General features: G+C 46.5%; 1 protein-coding gene across 3 annotated transcripts in view; it reads left to right on the top strand.

Moving 5' to 3' along the window:
- The window catches only part of ZC3H6 (zinc finger CCCH-type containing 6), a 62355-nt gene that overhangs the window by 28063 nt on the left and 14216 nt on the right, over nucleotides 1-20076 (top strand). For 2 of the 3 annotated variants that reach the window (XM_038763987.1, XM_038763998.1), the window contains exons 4-7: nucleotides 7584-7836; nucleotides 16024-16163; nucleotides 18119-18235; nucleotides 18668-18779. In XM_038763987.1, coding sequence (XP_038619915.1) covers nucleotides 7584-7836; nucleotides 16024-16163; nucleotides 18119-18235; nucleotides 18668-18779 — 622 coding nt within the window. The remainder of the gene's footprint in view (nucleotides 1-7583; nucleotides 7837-16023; nucleotides 16164-18118; nucleotides 18236-18667; nucleotides 18780-20076) is intronic. The other variant, XM_038764085.1, reaches the window with a different exon arrangement.

Below are 20076 nucleotides of genomic sequence, written 5' to 3'. Positions count from 1 at the left end.
TGATTCTCTTGAGTCACTGGTTGCTGTGGGATAGTGCCTCTTTAGAGGTAATTCTTTCCTCAAAAACTAGTTGCCATATTAGACCATAAATTTTGGTGCTTTATGGCCTGCCCTGGAAGGTGAGATTTTTTTTATGGTATTTGTTAAGTGCTTACTACGTACCAGGCACTGTACTAAGCGCTGGGGATAGATACAAGCTAATCCTGTTGACACAGTCCGTATCCCACGTGGGGCTCACAGTCTTAAACCCCATTTTACAGGTGGTACTACTACTAGTACTACTTGGTAATAATAATGATGGCATTTGTTAAGTGCTTACTATGTGCCAAGCACTGTTCTAAGTGCTGGGGGGATACAAGGTAATCAGGTTGTCCCACATGGGGCTCACAGTCTTAATCCCCATTTTACAGATAAGGTAACTGAGGCCCAGAGAAGTTAAGTGATTTGCCCAAAGTCACATAGCTGACAAGTGGTAGAGCCAGGATTAGAACCCATGACCTCTAACTCCCAAGCCTGTGCTCTTTCCACTGAGCCACGCTGCTTCTCTATAATAATAATAATCATAGTATCTGTCACTTACTATGTACCAGTCACTGTACTAAACACTGGGGTAGAGAACAGAAAATTGGGTTGGACCCAGTTCGTGTCCCACAGGGGGCTCACAGTCTTAATCCCCATTTTACAGATGAGGGAATTGAGGCACAGAGAAGTTAAGTGACTTGCCCAAGGTCTCACAACAGACAAATGGTGGAGCTGGGATTAGAACTCAGGCCCATGCTCTATCCACCAGACTACTCAGGTTTCAGGGAGCTCCCATCCACTTTACATCTGCCAGAACATGTCCCTCTCTGTCCCCATCTTCAAAGCCCTCCTGAAAATCCACCTCTTCTAGGAGGCATTCGCCTCAACAAGTCATCTCACCTGTAGCACTTATATGTAATGTTGGTGTGTTATTCCATTTAGTTTTTCACTGATGTAATTATGGCCTTTGTTAAGCGCTTACTATGTGCAAAGCACTGTTCTAAGCGCTGGGGGGGGATACAAGGTGATCAGGTTGTCCCACGTGGGGCTCACAGTCTTAATCCCCATTTTACAGATGAGGGAATGGGGCTCACAGTCTTAATCCCCATTTTACAGATGAGGGAACTGAGGCTCAGAGAAGTTAAGTGACATGCCCAAGGTCACCCGGCAGACATGTGGCAGAGCTAGGATTCGAACCCATGACCCCTGACTCCCAAGCCCGGGCTCTTTCCACTGAGCCACGCTGCTTCTCTACTGTAAGGTCATTGTGGGCAGGCCCTGGCACCCTCTTATCTCCTCAGGAGGCATATAGCATGTTTCCGGAGCCCAACTGACACATCGAAAAACCTTTCAACTAGGAAAGCAGACACCGTAAAGTGGGCACATTTAACACTTGGTGCAAAGAGAGCAATGTCCGTATTCTCCACCCGTGTCTATTAGGAGCACAGTTCATTTTGATTAAAGTCCAACCGGCGCCATCCTTCCGAAAACCGAACAGTAGTCAACATTTCCCCTTATTCACTTCTCGAAGGGAAGTAGGAAACTCAAGGCAGTGGATTTCTAACCCCCAAACAAAATAAATGTACTAATCAGTTCATATGGCAGCCATCAGTGATATTTAAGTGCGTACAAAGGGTGAAGCACCATACTGGCTGCTCGGATTAATCCATGGATAAATCCACACACAGTCTCTGGCCCACAAGGGGTTCACAGTCTGAGATGGGGAGGCCAGGCACTGAGAAAACCAGCAGGCTGAAACAAGCAAATCTTAAACCACAACAGATGATCATCGAACCCGCTCTTTCCTCACAGGAGGAAGTTTTAGGTAGTGCTGTTGTTACAGGAGCTCCAAGTGTGCTTTTTCTCCGTTAACCACTTGTGCATCTTTGAGTTCGTTCATTCATTCAATCATATTTATTGAGCGCTTACTGTGTGCAGAGCACTGTACTAAGCACTTGAGAAAACTAAGACACAGTGAGAACCCTGGGGAAGAACGGAACCAAATGAGTGTGGTATTAAGTAGTTACTGCGTGCTAAGCACTGGGGTAGATACAAGATAATTAGGTCCCGCATGGGGCTCACAATCTTAAGTAGGAAGGAGAACAGTTAATGAGTTTCCAAGTTGCAGATGGGGGAGCTGAGGCCCAGAGAAGTGAAGGGACTTGTCCAAGGCTACAAAATAGATATTCTGGCGGAGCCAGGATTCGAACCCAGGTCTTCTCATTCCCAGGATCAGAGGGTTCAGAACAACAGATCCTCAGCATCCTAGGAAGCTCTCAGTGAATTTGGGCCGGGGCCATTTTTGGGGTCCAGAAAATCGGGGCCAGTCCTCTTCGTCTCTTGCTTTGGTAGGCCTGTCCCTCCCCCACAAGCAGCACTGCAGCTGCTGGAGTTCAGAGGGGACAATAACATCATGACGAAGAATAACTCCTCCCTTGGACTCGGTATCAAAAGCGGATCCCTTTCACTTTGATCATCAAACCTTTCTTATTTGCGTCTCTTTTTGGCCTCTAACCCGCTCTCAGGTCATCTTTTCTCCTGGGCTGGCCTGTCGCCTTTTTCTTCATCATACAGCTGCGTCCTTGTGAATGATCCGATTTAGCCTCCGTAATTCCCAGATCTGGGATGACTTCTTAAGCCAGTAGTCAGAAAAGTGTAAGTTAAGTTCGTTGCCAGATCCAAAAGTTAGGGGACAGCGGGAAGAGCCCAGGCTTGGGAATCAGGAGGCCCGAGTTCTGGTCCCGGCTCTGCCACTTGCCTGCTGGGTCATCTTGAGCAAGTAACATAAATTATCTGTCCCTCAGTTTCCTCTTCTGTAAAATGGTGATAGAATACGGGATTTTTTCCCCCTCCCTCTAGATTGGCACCTAGGAAGTGCTTTGTCAGAATTGTCATTATTTGTTATCATTGTATAGAAGCAGCATGACCTAGTGGAAAGAGCACGGGTTTGGGATCCAGAGGACCTGAGTTCTAATCCCAGCTCTCCCACTTGTCTGCTGTGTGACCATAGGCAAGTCACTTCACTTCTCTGTGATGATGATGATGGTGATGGCGTTTGTTAAACGCTTAATATGTGCCAAGCACTGTCCTAAGCGCTGGGAGAGATACAAGGTAATCAGGTTGTCCCACGTGGGTCTCATATAAAAATCCCCGTTTTACAGATGAGGTCACTGAGGCACAGAGAAGTCAAGTGACTTGACCAAAGTCCCACAGCTGACAAGTGCCAGAGCCGGGATTAGAACCCACGAACTCCGACTCGCAAGCCCGGGCTCTTTCCACTGAGCCACGCTGCTTCTCTATGCTGCTCTGTGCCTCAGTGACCTCATCTGTAAAATGGGGATCAAGACTGTGAGCTCTGTTGGGACCGGCACTGTGTCTGACCCGTTTATCTTGTTATCTACTGCAATGCTTAGTACAGTTCCCGGCACAAAGTAAGCGCTTAACAAATAGTCTTAATGTTATTATTCTTCTGCATCCCATCCCAGAACCTCTCATCACATTAGGCTTTCCTGTCATTGAAGCTGTGAATTAGGGTGTTCTTTTTAAGTGTCCCACCCCGCCTCATGGTTACCCAAGGTGCTTTCCAAGTTGCTTGGGGCAGGAGATGTGTCCACTACTAAGAGTGTCTAGTAAATGGCTGAAGAGCTTCCCTCGTAAATTTGCATTCAGCTTCACACCTTCAGGAGGAAGGAAATGAATACTTTGTGAAAGACCACATTTTGGAGGCAGTTATCTATTCTTGGTTATGTAGCCTTTTCTGTATCACTCATTTTGATAGATGGTACAAATGTGTTCATCTATCTATAAACTAGTATCAAATGTATTTCGTTGTGTGTAGGGAGCATGTCTACCAACTGTGTTGTATCGTACTCTCCCAAGCGCTTAGTACAGTGCTCTGTACGCAGTTAAGTACTCACTAAAAGCCACTGATTGATTGAATAACAAAGTGCTTAAATACCACAGTTATTATTATCATTAGGCATAGATATACATTTTGTCAGTCAGCCTGTTGTATTTATTGAGCGCTTACTGTGTGCAGAGCGCTTGGCAGAATACATATAACAATATAACAGACACATTCCCGGCCTACAGCGAGCTGAGGGAGAGACAGATATTCATAAGGGCGAAATATCCCCCTTCTAGACTGTGAGCCCACTGTTGGGTAGGGACCGTCTCTATATGTTGCCAACTTGTACTTCCCAAGTGCTTAGTACTGTGCTCTGCACACAGTAAGCGCTCAATAAATACGGTTGATTGATTGATTGATATCAGTATCCCTTTCATTCATTTCCTCTCAGCCCACTTCAAAAACTGCCCTTCCCATATAGCTGTGGGGGAGCCTGGTAATGGGCCCATCTCAGGGGGATTTCATAACCCTGCCCAGCTCGTCCCTTCAGAGCCGGTCCCCCAAAGCCCTGCCAGCTTCCTGGAGCCGGCTGCCCTGCCGTCAGGATGCCAGCCTCCACAGAACCAACCCAGGGATCTCCAAATGAGTGGCCCCCTGGGCCGTTAAAGATTTGAGGTCCAAGAAGAGGTGGCTTGGGTTGGGGATAAGAGTGCAAATGATAGGAGGGGAGAGGAAATAGGGTCAGAGCTGGGAAGAGCCCCAGAGATGGTGGTGACCCACTTTTATCCCAGGTGCCCAGCTGCCCGTTCCATAAGTAAATCTTCCAGCTCGCTACTAGGCACCAAAATGCACCAAAAGAGAAATCAAGGTTTAAGGAATTGTTTTTCCAAAGAAAGCGTGGGAGTGACAAATCACTGTTTTTTTAAACAAAGCACGAAACTGAATTTTGGCCGTTTCACTGGGGGCACGTGACACAAGCCTTAGGATCCAGTTCAGGATCACAGGCTTTCCGTTGCACTTTTGAAGTGAGGGGTGAGGTGCGGTACCGCTGCGAGGAGTAGAGGCTAGATTTAGAGCCCAGTATTTGGACAGTAGACAGAATAGTCTAGGTCAGTGTCTCCAACGAAGACATCTTTCTCATTTGTTCCAGTCACAGAATCCACTTTCAGGGTTTTAGAATTAGACGGGTAGGAAGACGCAAGTGCTTCCAAACACTTCTTTCGAACACTACAGCTAAACTGTATTTTTAAAAATAATAATAATGACGATGACGGTAATTGTGGTATTTGTGAAGCGCTTACTCTATATCAAGCACTGTTCTGAGGCCTGGGATAGATAAAACACATTCAGGTCAGACACAGGTCGGAGCCAGCATTCACATTCTCTGTATGAGGGAGAACAGGTATTGAATCTTCATTTTACATTCGTTCATTCATTCAGTCATATTTATTGAGCGCTTACTGTGTGCAGAGCACTGTACTAAGCGCTTGGGAAGTACAAGTCGGCAACATATAGAGACGGTCCGTACCCAACAACAGGCTCACAGTCTAGAAGTTAGAGATGAGGAAACTGAGGCACAGAGAAGTGAAGTGACTTGCCCAAGGTCACACAGCAGAGAAGTGGCCGAGCCAGGGTTAGAACCCAGGTCATCTGGCTCCTAGGCCTCTTTCAGCTAGACCACACTGCTTCACTATCAAAAAGAGATAGTCAAGATGAGAGCGCACACCTTCAGGTGGTAATTACGTAACAAGGATACTCCATCAAAAATAAGTGGTAGTGAAGCGGAATTAAAATACCGAAGGGAATATCACAGTAGTGGTAATAATATTAAGTGTGTGCTGGGAACAGTGCACTGGGGAAAAAGAAAAAAAAAACACGATGAGAATTAGACTCAGTCCCTGGCTCCCCCTCGAAGAGGAAGTGGGGGTAGGAGGGCTTGGTGATAAGCATGTAAAGAAAGATGGAACACCAGACTATAAGAGTCAAGGGTGACAAGACCAGTAGGGTGTCGTGGTTAGAGGAACAGGATTTAGGCCCCTCGCGATCCAGTCGCAACAGTCACGGCAGTCAGAGCCACGGCCACGGCCTCGCCCACGTTCTCAAAGAGCTTCTGTATTTCAAAACAGAAATACAAGTTCTGCTTGTATTGGAGTCCCTCCCTGGGCTCAGTTACACCTGTCGGCTCCTCTCTAGCCCCTAAGTTCATTGTGAGCTGGGAGCAAGTCTGCGCCCTCTATTCCATTGTACTCTCCCAAGTGCTCAACATCGTGCTCTGCTCACAGTAAATGCTCAATACATATCACTGATTGATCGATGACTGATGGGAGCAGGGGTCCGCGGGAGTCCCAGTGCTGGGGAAGGGGAGGCAGCATCTCACCTCCACAGCAGGCGGGGCGGTTCGCTGTCAGGAAACCGCTGGTGAGTTCAGGCTGCTGATCTTAGTGGTAAATACTCTTGCTCCTAAGATTAAACTCTGTTCATTTTGGCAGGCAGTAAAGGTATCTTAATTGCAGAAGAGCAGTTAACTTGGGCCCTAATAGATTGAAAGAGCTCATGCTTTTCCTGTAAGCTCCTTGTGGGCAGGGAATATGTCTGTTACATTATATTGTACTCTCCCAAGTGCGTAGTACAGTGCTCTGCACACAGTAAGCGCTCAGTAAATACCATTGATTTCCAAGTGAACACTTCCCTCTTAGACTCGGCTCACTTTCTCTACCAAACCTAACCTTGGAATTTTTTTTTGTTATAAGAAATATTCATATATAGAAAGAGGACATTTCATGGTGACTGAGTTTGTGCTGTAGAAGAATAGTAGTTTATTTAAATCAGTTCAAGCAGTTATTCTACCAGACTTTGTTTTGGTGTAATTCTGTGATTTTACTAACACTTTTTGTATTGCCTCTGGCCGACTTTTATATACAAGTATATAAACGAGAAGCAGCATAGCCTAGGAGTCAGAAAGACCTGGGTTCTAGTCCCAGCTACCCCACTTATCTGCTGTGGGACTTTGGGCAAAACATTCAGCTTCCCTGTACCTCAGTCACCTCATCTGTATAATGCGGATGAAGACCAAAAAAAGCCCCGTGTCAGACAGGGACTGAGTCCAAGCTGATTAGCTTGCATCTACTACAGTGCTTGGCACTTAGTAAGTGCTTAACAAATACCAAAAAAAAATAGACTTGAGGATTGGCAATGTCATGGGTTTTCAAGGTATTTAAGGCCTCCTTGTACGTACAGAATAAATAGACATTTATTTATAATAACGTCTGTCTCCCCCTCTGGACTGAGAGCTCATTGTGGGAAGGGAATGTGTCCGATGTTAGATTGTACTCTCCCGAGCGCTTAGCACAGTACTTTGCACACAGTAAGCATTTAGACTGTGAACCTGTTGTTGGGTAAGGATTGTCTCTATATGTTGCCAATTATACTTTCCAAGCACTTCGTACAGTGGTCTGCGCACAGTAAGCGCTCAATAAATACAATTGAACAAATTATTATTATTACTACTAATAATAATAACAAAAGACAAAATATATCACTAATGGAAATAAATAAATGAGTACTATAAAGGAGTATTTTAAGTGTTTGGAGACTGTTAGTGGAACTAATGATCTTCCCCTACCAAGTCAAGAAGCATTACCATGACATGCCTCTAATTTAGGATTTAATATTGGAAATGATCACTGTCCTGCTCGTGTGTGTTTTTTTTATTTAGCATGGACATTTGTCGGGGAACTACATGTCATCCCAGAAGAGTCAGCATAATAAAAAATCCAAAAGTAAGGAGTATGAGGAATACAGTAACTACAGCGATGACAACTTTGGGAACTACAGTCAGGAAACAGACGAGGACTTTGCCGACCAGCTTAAACAATACAGACAGTCTAAAGACACGTCAGGTACCGGGTTAGGAGCATCCTTTCCTAAAGAATCATTGAAAAAACAGGGGATGAAAGGGATCCAGCAAGGTCAGTATGTAACTAACGTCCAGGGGTGAGCACTTTTCATTTTGAGAGCGGGGGGCGGAGCATTGAGGGAGTGAGGCACTGGGGGTGGGGTCCAGCAAGGAAAGGGCAAGAAAAAAAGAGGGAGGGAGAGGAAGAAAAAAGTACTGGCCGCTGTTTCTCCGCTTTCCCAGCTGCTGCTCTTGGGTCTTTGCCAGCGCAGGACTGAGCCAGGGCAACCTGTGGGAGGAGGATGGGGGCCATCTGGGGATGGCCAGAAAAGGAACCCTTCCTCCCCTCCTCCAGCTTAGCTGGCCTGTTTGGGCTGCTGCTACTGCATGTCAGGCACTCAGTGGTATTTATTGAGCGCTCATTTTTTGCAGAGCACTTAACTAAGCGCCTGGGAGACGGAGGGCAGCTTGCCCGCATAGGTGCGGCAGTTGGTGGCTACCTCCCAGGCTTCCCAGGCAAGGGCTGCATGATGCCGGCAGAGGGCAAGGAGCAGAGCCATCCCTGTTGGCCCCAAAGGGGGTGAGAGCCTCCCTTAAAAAGCCACTGGGGCGAAACAAATGGCATCACCCCCATGGTGCCAAGTCTTTGGGGGGTCTAGATGACCCCCTCCTCCCCGCCATGGAATTAGGTGCCTTTGATTTTGTTTTCTGGAAGGGAGACATCCTAACGTGGAACTTCACAGCCCTTTTATTCCAGCGCACTTGAATCAGAGAATGCCCGAGTCTCCACGAATGTTGGCTGGGACTGTCTCAGTTTTACCCTGGAAGTTGTGAAGGGGTTCCAGAGATCTGATAGCCAAATAGCTTTTTGGTTCGGGGATTACTCTCGGCCTCTACTCCATCCTATTCCTCCTAGACCTCTCGGCCACCTTTGACGATGTAGACCACCCCCTTCTCCTTGAAACTTTATCCAACTTTGAATTCCCTGAAACTGTCCTCTGTTGGTTCTCCTCTCTCTTTGACGGCCCTTTCTCAGTCTCTTTCGGGGGCTCCTTTTCTGCCTCCCACCCTCTTACGATAGGGTTCCCTGAAGGCTCAGTTCTGGGTCCCCTTCTGTTCTCCCTTGGAGAACTCATTCGCTCATGGCCTCAATTACCATCTCAATGCAGATGACTCCCAATCTACGCCTCCAGCCCTAACCTCTCTCCTTCCCTGGAATCTCACTTTTCCTCCTGCCTTCAAGGTATATCTACTTGGATGTCCTGTCTACACGTCAAGTTAGGCTTGTCCAAAACTCAACTCCTTATTTTCCCACCCAAACCTTGTCCTCCCTCTATCTGTCCCTTCACTGTAAACAACCCTACTATCCTTTCTACCTCACAATCCCGTAACGTTGGTGTTGTCCTAGAATCATCTCTCTCATTCCACCCACATATTCAGTCTGTCACCAATTTCTGTTAGTTCTTCATTCACAAAATTGCTAAAACCTGCTTGTTCCTCTCCATCCAAACTGTTACCATGTTGAGCCAAGCACTTATCCTGTCCCACCTTGACTATTGCATCTGCGTCCTCGCTGACCTCCCTCCCTCCTGTCTCTCTCCTCTCCAGCCTACACCGCACTCTGCTGCACAAATCATTGATCAACAGAAACGTTCAGTCCGTGTCTCCCCACTCCGCAAGAACCTCCAGTGGTTGCCCATCCACCTCCACATCGAACAGAAACTCTTACATCAGCTTTAAAGCATTCGATCATCTTGCCCCACTGTATCTCACCTCACTAATCTCCTACCACAGCCCAGCCCGCACACTCCGCTCTTCTAGCGCCAGCTTACTGTGCCCTGATCTCGTCTCTCTCACCTCCAACCCCTTTCCCATGTCCTCCCCACTAGGGTGGAACTCCCTCCCCTTCCATATATGCCAGACCATCACTCTCTCCACTTTCAAAGCATTACTAAGCTTTGAAATTAAGCCTTCTTTTCACCAGCTCACTCTCCCTTCTGCCTCACCTGTGCATCTTAATCTGTGACCTTTGGACAATTGAAATTCTCCGCACGCTCAACCCCAAAGCCCTTATGTACAGATCTTTAAATTATATATTATAAAGGCCACTATTTATTCATATTACTGTCTTGTCTCCCCCTCTAGCCTGTAAGCTCATTATGGGCTGGGAATGTGTCTTCTAATTCTGTTTTATTGTACTCTCTGAAGTGCTTAGTACAGTGCTCTGCACATAATGAGCGCTCAGCAAATACAGTGGAGTAATTGATTGCTTGATTGATTGTCCCTCTTCTTTCAAATACGTCACATGCTGTGCACACAGTAAGCGCTCAGTGAATACCACTGACTGACTGACTGAAATGTCAGTCAGTGCATAGCTGTATGAGGTTCTCGTCCCTCTCATTATCATCTCATTCCTTTTCTTTTGGGAAGAGCCAAAGGAAAGATGCCCCCGCCATCTTCCACATCCCACCAAATCTGGATCATTGGCTTCAAACTTTTCGACCAGCTCTCTTCACCCTCTGTTCCCCAGTCTGTGGTCTTCTCTCCTCTGAAGTTCACCATTTTTTTTTCACCTTGCCCTTGACTCTCCATCTTTGACCCTCTGCCCTAGCTCTTCCTTTCACCTGGAACTCCTCCCCCCTTTAAATCCTCTAGGTCACAGTCCTCTTCATCCTGGACCCCCACTTTTTCTAGGATGCATTCCCCAATTAATTTCCACCATCTCTCCTTGTCATGTTAACATTCTTAACATTAATATATCCATATACCTAGATTTGTGTTCTCAGTTTGTATACTCAGTTTATTTTCTCACTTATTCATTGTTCCTTACTTTGGATATTACAGGTCGTCTCTGTATTTTCCCCTCTGCCCGCACTGTATGTGAACCATTTACATCCACCTGGCACTCTCAGTTAAATGATCATCTCCCTGGAGGGCAGGGACCACACCTTTAATTTATACTGTACTCTCCCACGTAGTTTGTTCAGTGCTCTGCACACAGAAGGTGCTCAGTGAGCATTCTTGAAATTTTATAAATGCCGTCAATACTTGTAGTGTAGAATAAGTACTACAGGTCTGCGTGTGATTTTCATATTGGCAACTGATTTGCTAACACCTCTTTTGAGCAAGAATTATTTTTCCCCTCCTTCGTGTGTTTCTCGTGATGGTCGTCCTAAAGTACTTTTTAAAAAAATGGCACTTGTTAAGCGCTTTCTATGTGCAAGGCTCTGTATTAAGCACTGGGGAAAATATAAGCTAGTCAGGTTGGACACAGTCCGTGTCCCACATGGTGCTCACTGTCTTAATCCCCATTTTACCGAGGAGGTAACTGAGGCACAGAGAAGTGAAGTGACTTGTCCAAGGTCACTCAGCAGACACATGATGGGGTCAGACTCCAGGCCCGTGCTCTTTCCACCAGGCCACGCTGCTTCTCTATCCGCAGTGGATTGGCTAGAGAAACTCCCGAGTGAGGTGAAAACACGAATGCCATCTGTGCCCGGTGGCAGTTTCACTTAAAGCTCTAGAAAACGATTACCTTCCAGGACAATTGACTGCCCTCCAGGCTTTCTGGGGGATGACCTGAGGAGGTGGCCAGTAAACCACTGAAGGGTGGCATTGTAGCCGCTCTCCCTAGGGTCTGATCCAGTTATGCTGAATGTGGCTCAGAGCGTAGCAAAGTGCTCTTATTTTTTAATGGTACCTTTTAGGCGCTTTCTACATATCAAGCACTGTTCTAAGTTCCGGGGTAGATACAAGTTAATAAGGCCGGTTACCATCCCTGTCCCACATGAGAAGGGAGAGTAATTATTACCATATCAATATAGCACAGTCCTAGCCTCATCTTTTGCCTCCTGAGCCCCAGGTGATTATGAGGTGCCCCTAAATATTTGTGGTTAAAAGTATTTTTCTCTTAATATTCATAAATGTTTGAAAAGTGCCCCCCCCAATGAATCTCAGTGCCAGATTCATCTTTTCATTCTGCAGTGTTCAGTGAGTATCCATCCATCAATCAATCAATCGTACTTATTGAGCGCTTACTGTGTGCAGAGCACTGTACTAAGCGCTTGGGAAGTACAAGTTGGCAACAACTTGTATCCTCTTTGAGCCGAACACCGTGCTGGGCATCGAGAAGAGTTAAGAAGAATCAATAGAACCTGATTTTCCCTCGAGGAGCATACCTTCTGTGTGGAAGGACATCTAATTCCCACCTGTATATTCTTTCCCAGTGCTTAGTACAGTGTTCCGTGCATAGTAAGCCCTTCATAAATACTATTGCCATCACTACTGAAAGAAAAGAAAACCAGTCTATAAGATGACAAGAGTTGGTGGAGATCCTTGAAACCAAAGGCTTCCAGCATCTTCCATGAAAGCCCTCAGGGTGGTGTGAAAGTAACGCCTCTTATTTTTGACTTCATACCGAGTTGTCACAGGCAAGTTAAGAGAAACGTTGATTAAAAGCTTGTACCTGATTGATGAAAAGTTTGTACGTGACCTGCACATTTTAAATTAAGAAGTGCTATGGTCAATCAAAGGCCACACCACACATTAACAATGGAAACCTCACCAGTTGAACGTACGATTTTTGAATTTCTGTGGCAGAAATTCCTAATTTGGCTCTTCATGGATGTTTAAAAGAGCACATAATAATAATAATAATAATAATAATAATAATAATAATAATAATAATAATTGTGGTACTTGTTAAGCACTTGCTATGTGCCAAGCACTCTTCTAAGTGCTGGGGTAGATTCAGGCTAAGCAGATTGGACACCGTCCCTGTCCCCCACAAGGCTCACACTCTTAATCCCCATTTTACAGATGAGGTAACTGAGGCCCAGAGAAGTTAAGTGACTTGCCCATGGTCACACAGCAGACATGTGGCAGAGCCCTTCCTCTATCCACTAAGCCACACTGCTGCATCTACTCTACTGTGAATGTGAACCCTGTGAAGTGGAGGGGGGAGGGCAAGCATTTCCAAATCCACAGGGAGAATCCAGCTGGATAGGAAGCCTTGAAGGGGCCAGCCTTCAGCAGCCACAGGATCAGAAAAAGAGAGCGATGCGCTCAACAGGATGATCCCACCACATCCCGGAAGCTGCGTGAGGCAGTGAGAATCGGAAACCAGCCTTCCAAGGCTTCCTACAGGCACCCCGGTGGTCCGAGATTTGTGCAAGGAGGATCCTGAGAATGCCAGTAGAGGATCATAAGGACAATCACCTGCCTGTTAGGGTGCCAGTTCCATTTGTGATCATTTCGTGTCTGTATTTTGAATTCATATTCCATATAATTTTCATTGGCGCGTTTAGCGAGAGAAAATGAGGCAGTCCAGCGTGGCTCAGTGGAAAGAGCCCAGGCTTTGGAGTTGGGGGTCATGGGTTCAAATCCCCGCTCTGCCACTTGTCAGCTGTGTGACCTAGGGCAAGTCACTTAACTTCTCTGGGCCTCAGTTCCCTCATCTGGAAAATGGGGATTAAAACTGCGACCCCCCCACGTGGGACAACCTGATCACCTTGTAAACTCCCGCTTAGAACAGTGCTTTGCATATAGTAAGCGCTTAATAAATGCCATTATTATTATTATTATTCTATACAACTCCTTAGCTACAGAGCCGTGTGGATCCCAATCGACATGTGCTTTGCAAGAGGGGAAAGTTCAGGAACTGTTATAAGAGTACTCTAGAAGGAATCCTCTCCGTCATCGGCTCTTATTAAATCATTAGGCTCCTTCTGCGTTAAATCATCAACTCTTTGCCCACCAGTTAGTTGCACTGTGCTCCCCTAAATAGATATTAGAAATGATGAAAAGGCATCTGATTTGCAGGTAACAAAGACGAGATTGGGGTGGCCCTCCCTTCCCATTTCCTGATAATTGCAGTTTGCTTTTTTTCCTTGGAAGGGAATAATGGAGCGTTCCGAGAAACAACTGGTCTTCCGCAGCTCTGCCATCTGTAACGTCAGCCCGCTCTCTTTGGTCTGTCCTGGCACAGCTTCACTTTTTAGCATCCTGGAAGCGAAATCATCATCATCATCAATCGTATTTATTGAGCGCTTATTGTGTGCAGAGCACTGTACCAAGTGCTTGGGAAGTACAAGTTGGCAACATATAGAGACAGTCCCTACCCAACAGTGGGCTCACAGTCTAAAAGGGGGAGACAGAGAACAAAACCAACCATACTAACAAAATAAAATAAATAGAATAGATATGTACAAGTAAAATAAATAAATAAATAGAGTAATAAATATGTACAAACATCTATACATATATACAGGTGCTGTGGGGAAGGGAAGGAGGTAAGATGGGGGAGATGGAGAGGGGGACGAGGGGGAGAGGAAGGAAGGGGCTCAGTCTGGGAAGGTCTCCTGAAGGAGGTGAGCTCTCAGTAGGGCCTTGAAGGGAGGAAGAGAGCTAGCTTGGCGGATGGGCAGAGGGAGGCCATTCCAGGCCAGGGTTGGGGGATGTGGGCCGGGGGTCGATGGCGGAACAGGGGAGAACGAGGTACGGTGAGGAGATTAGCGGCAGAGGAGCGGAGGGTGTGGGGTGGGCTGGAGAAGGAGAGAAGGGAGGTGAGGTAGGAGGGGCGAGGTGATGGAGAGCCTTTAAGCCCAGGGTGAGGAGTTTCTGCCTGATGCACAGATTGGTAGCCACTGGAGATTTTTGAGGAGGGGAGTAACATGCCCGGAGTGTTTCTGGACAAAGACAATATGGACAGCAGCATGAAGTATGGATAGAAGTGGGGAGAGACACGAGGATGGGAGATCAGAGAGAAGGCTGATGCAGTAGTCCAGACGGGATAGGATGAGAACTTGAACGAGCAGGGTAGCGGTATGGATGAAGAGGAAAGGGCGGATCTTGGCAATGTTGCGGAGCTGAGACTGGCAGGTTTTGGTGACGGCTTGGATGTGAGGGGTGAATGAGAGAGCGGAGTCGAGGATGACAACAAGGTTGCGGGCTTGTGAGACGGGAAGGATGGTAGTGCCGTCAACAGAGATGGGAAAGTCAGGGAGAGGGCAGGGTTTGGGAGGGAAGACAAGGAGTTCAGTCTTGGACATGTTGAGTTTTAGGTGGCGGGCAGACATCCAGATGGAGATGTCCTGAAGGCAGGAGGAGATGTGAGCCTGGAGAGAGGGGGAGAGAGCAGGGGCAGAGATGTAGATCTGGGTGTCATCAGCGTAGAGATGATAATTGAAGCCGTGGGAGCGAATGAGGTCACCGAGGGAGTGCGTGTAGATCGAGAACAGAAGGGGACCAAGCACTGAACCTTGGGGAACCCCCACAATAAGGGGATGGGAGGGGGAGGAGGAGCCTGCAAAAGAGACTGAGAATGAATGACCGGAGAGATAAGAGGAGAACCAGGAGAGGACGGAGTCTGTGAAGCCAAGGTCAGATAGCGTGTTGAGGAGAAGGGGGTGGTCCACAGTGTCGAAGGCAGCTGAGAGGTCGAGAAGGATTAGGACAGAGTATGAGCTGTTGGATTTGGCAAGCAGGAGGTCATTGGTGACCTTTGAGGGGCAGTTTCCGTGGAATGTACGGGACGGAAGCCAGACTGGAGGGGGTCGAGGAGAGAGTTGTTGTTGAGGAATTCTAGGCAGCGCGTGTAGACAATTCGTTCATGGAGTTTGGAAAGGAATGGTAGGAGGGATATGGGGCGATAACTAGAAGGTGAGGTAGGGTCAAGAGAGGGTTTTTTTAGGATGGGAGAGACATGGGCATGTTTGAAGGCAGAGGGGAAAGAACCAGTGGAGAGTGAGCGGTTGAAGATGGAATTTAAGGAGGGGAGAAGGGATGGAGCGAGAGATTTCATGAGATGAGAGGGAATGGGGTCAGAAGCACAGGTGGCCGGAGTAGCACTTGAGAGGAGGGAGGAGAGCTCCTCTGAGGATACTGCTGGGAAGGATGGGAGAGTAGCAGAGAGTGTTGAGAGCCGGGGGGTTGGAGAAGGGGGGGAAGTGACTTTGGGGAGGTCAGACCTGATGGATTTAATTTTGTTAATGAAATAGGAGGCCAGATCGTTGGGGGTGAGGGAAGGAGGAGGGGGAGGAACCAGGGGCCTGAGAAGGGAGGTGAATGTACGGAAGAGTTGGCGGGGGTGATGGGCATGATGATGATCAAACCCACTTTTCCCCATGGTTGGCTCTTGAGGGAAGGGGCAAAAAGTTGGAGGAGGAACTGCACACCCTAGACAGCACTTTCTCTTGTGGAAGAATAAATGCATTCTCTCTTTTCCTATAACGGGTCTGAAGGGGATTTTACCTTTTTTTAGGTGTTGAACAGAGGGGTAAAAGCTTTACTGTTGGTCGCGGACGCGGTTTGCCGAAGAAACTGAAGCGCAAAGACCGAGGAAGAGGAAGAGGGTGCAGTAAAGGGCCTAATGCATTTTCAGGAACAGATGGCTATCAAGAGGTATGGTACCTGGGCGTCGGAGGGGCTGTGCAAGAGCTGAGCAGCTCCGTGCAGAAACAGAGCAGGAGTTTGAGCCTGTTCCGTATTTCTAGTCCAGCTGGTTGCAAAGGTAGTGTTGTCTTTCACACCCAAGGATGAGAGAGTTTTCAGATCAGCAGGAGGAAGACTGACAATTAGTAACTGGCAAGGAAGTGTGGGTTTTCTTTATTCATTGTAGCCCCATGACCTGCTGACCTCTGAAGGACAGAGAAAGGTCAGCTGTGCTTTCCCTTCCAAAGACTAACGTTAAAGTGAGAGGTGAGGTATGTATGTTTGGAATAAATAATAATGGTAATAGAGTGTGGTTTCGGTTAAGTGCTTACCACGTGCCAGACACTGTACTAAGCGCCAGGGTAGTTACAAGGTAATCGGGCCGGACACAGTCCCTGTACCACATAGGGCTTACAGTCGTAATCCTCATTTTACAGATGAAGTAACTGAGGCACAGGGAAGTGAAGTGACCTGCCCAAGGTCACACAGCAAACATGCAACAGAGCTGGAATCAGAACCCAGGTCCTCAGATTCCCAGACCCGGGCTCTTTCCGCTTGGCCACGCTGCTTTTTGTATACTAAAATGTACTAATGTGCAAAAGTACGAAAGTTCCACCTTCTCAGCCAGTCGCTCTCCCTCTTTCCTGGAAGCCTGAAGGCCCCGTAGGAAAGGAGAATATACATGTCCTCGTGTTGGGGTGTAGAAATGGGACACCCCAAGGCCCCGGGCCCGCCTCGGCAGCCCAAGAATCGGGGAAAACAGCACTCCCTGTCCATTAGTTAGGTTCACCACCCCTTTTTCAGAGTTGCAGTTTCAAGTAGCCCAGCCCTAGTCTCCCGAGCTACCAGGAAATCTGGGTTCAACTACTGGGGCGGACCCGAGTTTTGACCCAATTTAAGTGGTGACACCGACAAATGGCAGAAGTGGGACAATTCCGAGTGTGCCTGAGGTACAGAAGGAGGAAGAGTTGAAACCAGCCCAGGACTTGCTTTCTGAGCATGGGCACCATGGTCTTCTCACGTCTTTTCTCCCTCCCTCCACCCCTGTCCATTTTTCAGGCAGTTTTTAAGAGGGTGCCTAGTCCCATGGCCTAACCAGGGTGTCATCCGGACCCATATCTTTCAGATGTCTCTTTGCCCAGGAATTCACCCAGCTATTTTATTCAAATGACCTAATCCTACTTCTCTCAGGGGCTGCCACTCTTTTGGCAAATATTTGTTCCATGACTTTACTGCACCTGTGGATTGAATTTTTTACATTCTGACCTTCTTGCCCCCCTGTTTCCATCAGAGGATTCTGTTGCTTTTGTCCTTGTACAAATGGGAATAAATTTCCACTACTACTGAGAAATAAATTTTTTATACCCTCTCCCCCTTGACCAGCCATCATCGTGCGGATGGGAAGAGAAGCCCGGCGAATTGGCTAAATTCTAAAAGAGCCTTCACCGTAAATGCATTCCACTTGATTATTCTTCCAGGAACACGTTGTTTAGATTACTGTTTCACTCAAAGTGGAATTAAAGGTGTCTGTTGGTCCTGTTTGCTCATTAACGGAGGTTAGATCTCCATGCTCGAAGGGTAGTTGAGGCAATTCCAATTTGCCCTGGGAAATGTACAGAGTGGAGGTGCCGTAAAATAAACTCATCACACCTTTCTAGGGTGACTGACTCCTTCACAGCCTCATGGACACCTGACTACTTAGAGCCTGTAAAATCTGGGAGAATCTTAGTCTAAGAATGTTGCCCTAGAACCTGTTTTTTAGCTAGCGAAGTTCAAAGCACAAGATTCGCAGTTTATTCCTAAGGAGGGATTCTTCTAACTGTTGGAATTTTCCATACCTTTTCCAAAGCATTTTGTGGATAGATTTCATTGTAAATCAAAGATTACTGTGAATATTAGTTTTAATGGAATATTTTTTCTTTTAGGATGGTAAACCGATGAAGAAATGGGTGAATATGAGTCAGGAATTCATCAATCAGCATACAGTGGAGCACAAAGGAAAGCAGATTTGTAAATATTTTCTTGAGGGGAGATGTATTAAGGTAAATAATTTAAGCATGTACAGGGGAATCCTTCTAAGAAATTCCAGTTTATATTCCCAAATTACATGGTGACTGTTTTTGTTGTTCCTTCATACCTCCACATATTCTTTCTGTTCAATTCTAAGAGTGTTATTTAAGAAGGTTTGAATGGTCATTACCTTGCAATTGTAAGAACACGGATTCATTTTATATATATATATAGATAGATCTCTCTCTATGTATACGTATATATATAGTACATTTTATATATATAATGCATAAAATACTGTTTTAGGGATTTTGGTATATCAATTTCAGATGATTTTGTGGCCATAATATCTTTACATATTAATATCTGACAGAATGAATTAGTTCTTTGAAGTTAACTGTGTTGGCAAAATGGGGTGATAAGACTTTAAGAAGTGACTTTTATTTCTCTCTCTTTGCATACAGGGAGACCAGTGTAAATTTGATCATGATGCAGAGTTAGAGAAGAAAAAGGAAATCTGCAAGTTTTATATACAGGGATATTGTACCAAAGGAGAGAATTGCATTTATATGCACAATATCCTTTACTGAAAAGTGCACATTGAGTAGAATTGTACTTTCAAGTTTTCGAGATAGTCTTTGGGTTTATTTTCTTTTTTATAAAAAAAGAGGTTGTATACAGGACCAAAAGTCTGGCTATAATATTGGGTTTGGGAGTCTGTTGCCTAAATCTAACCTTCCTTCTTGAAATGTCAAATTGAGTTGCACTTAGTGTATTCTGTGGGAGGAAATAAGACCTTTGAGAGATCCATCTCCGTTTACAGAAATCTTTCCTATCGGTGTGGTCAGATTAAAAGTTTTCGTAGACTTTTAGAAGACAGTAAACTTCCCCAGGAGTTGCTGATGAAAATTGTAGCATAGCGGTTTAAATTCTGTCTTTCCGCCTCCCAGTCCATGCTGCTTCATCTGCCATCGGTTGTCTGCTCCTTTCCCTCCCCTGCCCCCCCAGGGATGTCCAGAGCATCCCCCTTTGTCATCGTTGTCCGCCCTGCTGATGTTCTCCCTCATCCTCCACCTCCCATCCTTCTTGACTCTACAACCAGCTCTGTCATGTTGCCCAATTCCAGCCTTTTGGCTGTAGCCTCACTAGGGCTGGAAACCCCTTCAGCCCGCATCCTTTCCCGGTCCATCCCTATCTTTATTCCCACGGAGGGGGGCTGGGATGGGGAAGTGGGCTTAGAAGTGGGAATTAGGGAAGTGTTGGCAGGGGAGGACAGTACCTCGCACAAGGGGGTGGGGAAAGCAGACTCCTTTTACTTGTTTTTTTTTTAAAGTGGTATTGGTTACATATTTACTATTCTATTTGTTTTATTTTGTTAATATGTTTTGTTTTGTTGTCTGTCTCCCCCTTCTAGACTGTGAGCCCGCTGTTGGGTAGGGACCGTCTGTATATGTTGCCAACTTGTACTTCCCAAGCGCTTAGTACAGTGCTCTGCACACAGTAAGCGCTCAATAAATACGATTGAATGAATGAATGAATGGTTAAGCATTTACTAGGTGCCAGACACCGTTCTGAGGACTGGAACAGGTACAAGGCAGTCAGGTTGGACACAGTCCACGTGGGGCTCATAGTCTTAATCCCCGTTTTACACACGAGGGGACTGAAGCCCAGAGAAGTGAGGTGACTTGCCCTAGGCCACACAGCAGGCAACTTGCGGAGCCGGGATTAGAAGCCAGGTCCTTTAGACTCCCAGGGCCGGGCTCTTTCCGGTAGGCCACACTGCTTCTGACCATGTTTGCGGGCCTGGCAACCCCTAAAACTCCAGCATTTAACCCAATCTCGCCCCCTCCTCAGAGGTCATGATTTTCTGTAG

Source organism: Tachyglossus aculeatus, chromosome 1, assembly GCF_015852505.1.
Source record: "Tachyglossus aculeatus isolate mTacAcu1 chromosome 1, mTacAcu1.pri, whole genome shotgun sequence".
NCBI lineage: Eukaryota > Metazoa > Chordata > Mammalia > Monotremata > Tachyglossidae > Tachyglossus > Tachyglossus aculeatus.
The sequence above is the reverse complement of the archived record's forward strand: the minus strand, read 5'-3'. Positions and strand labels throughout refer to the sequence as shown.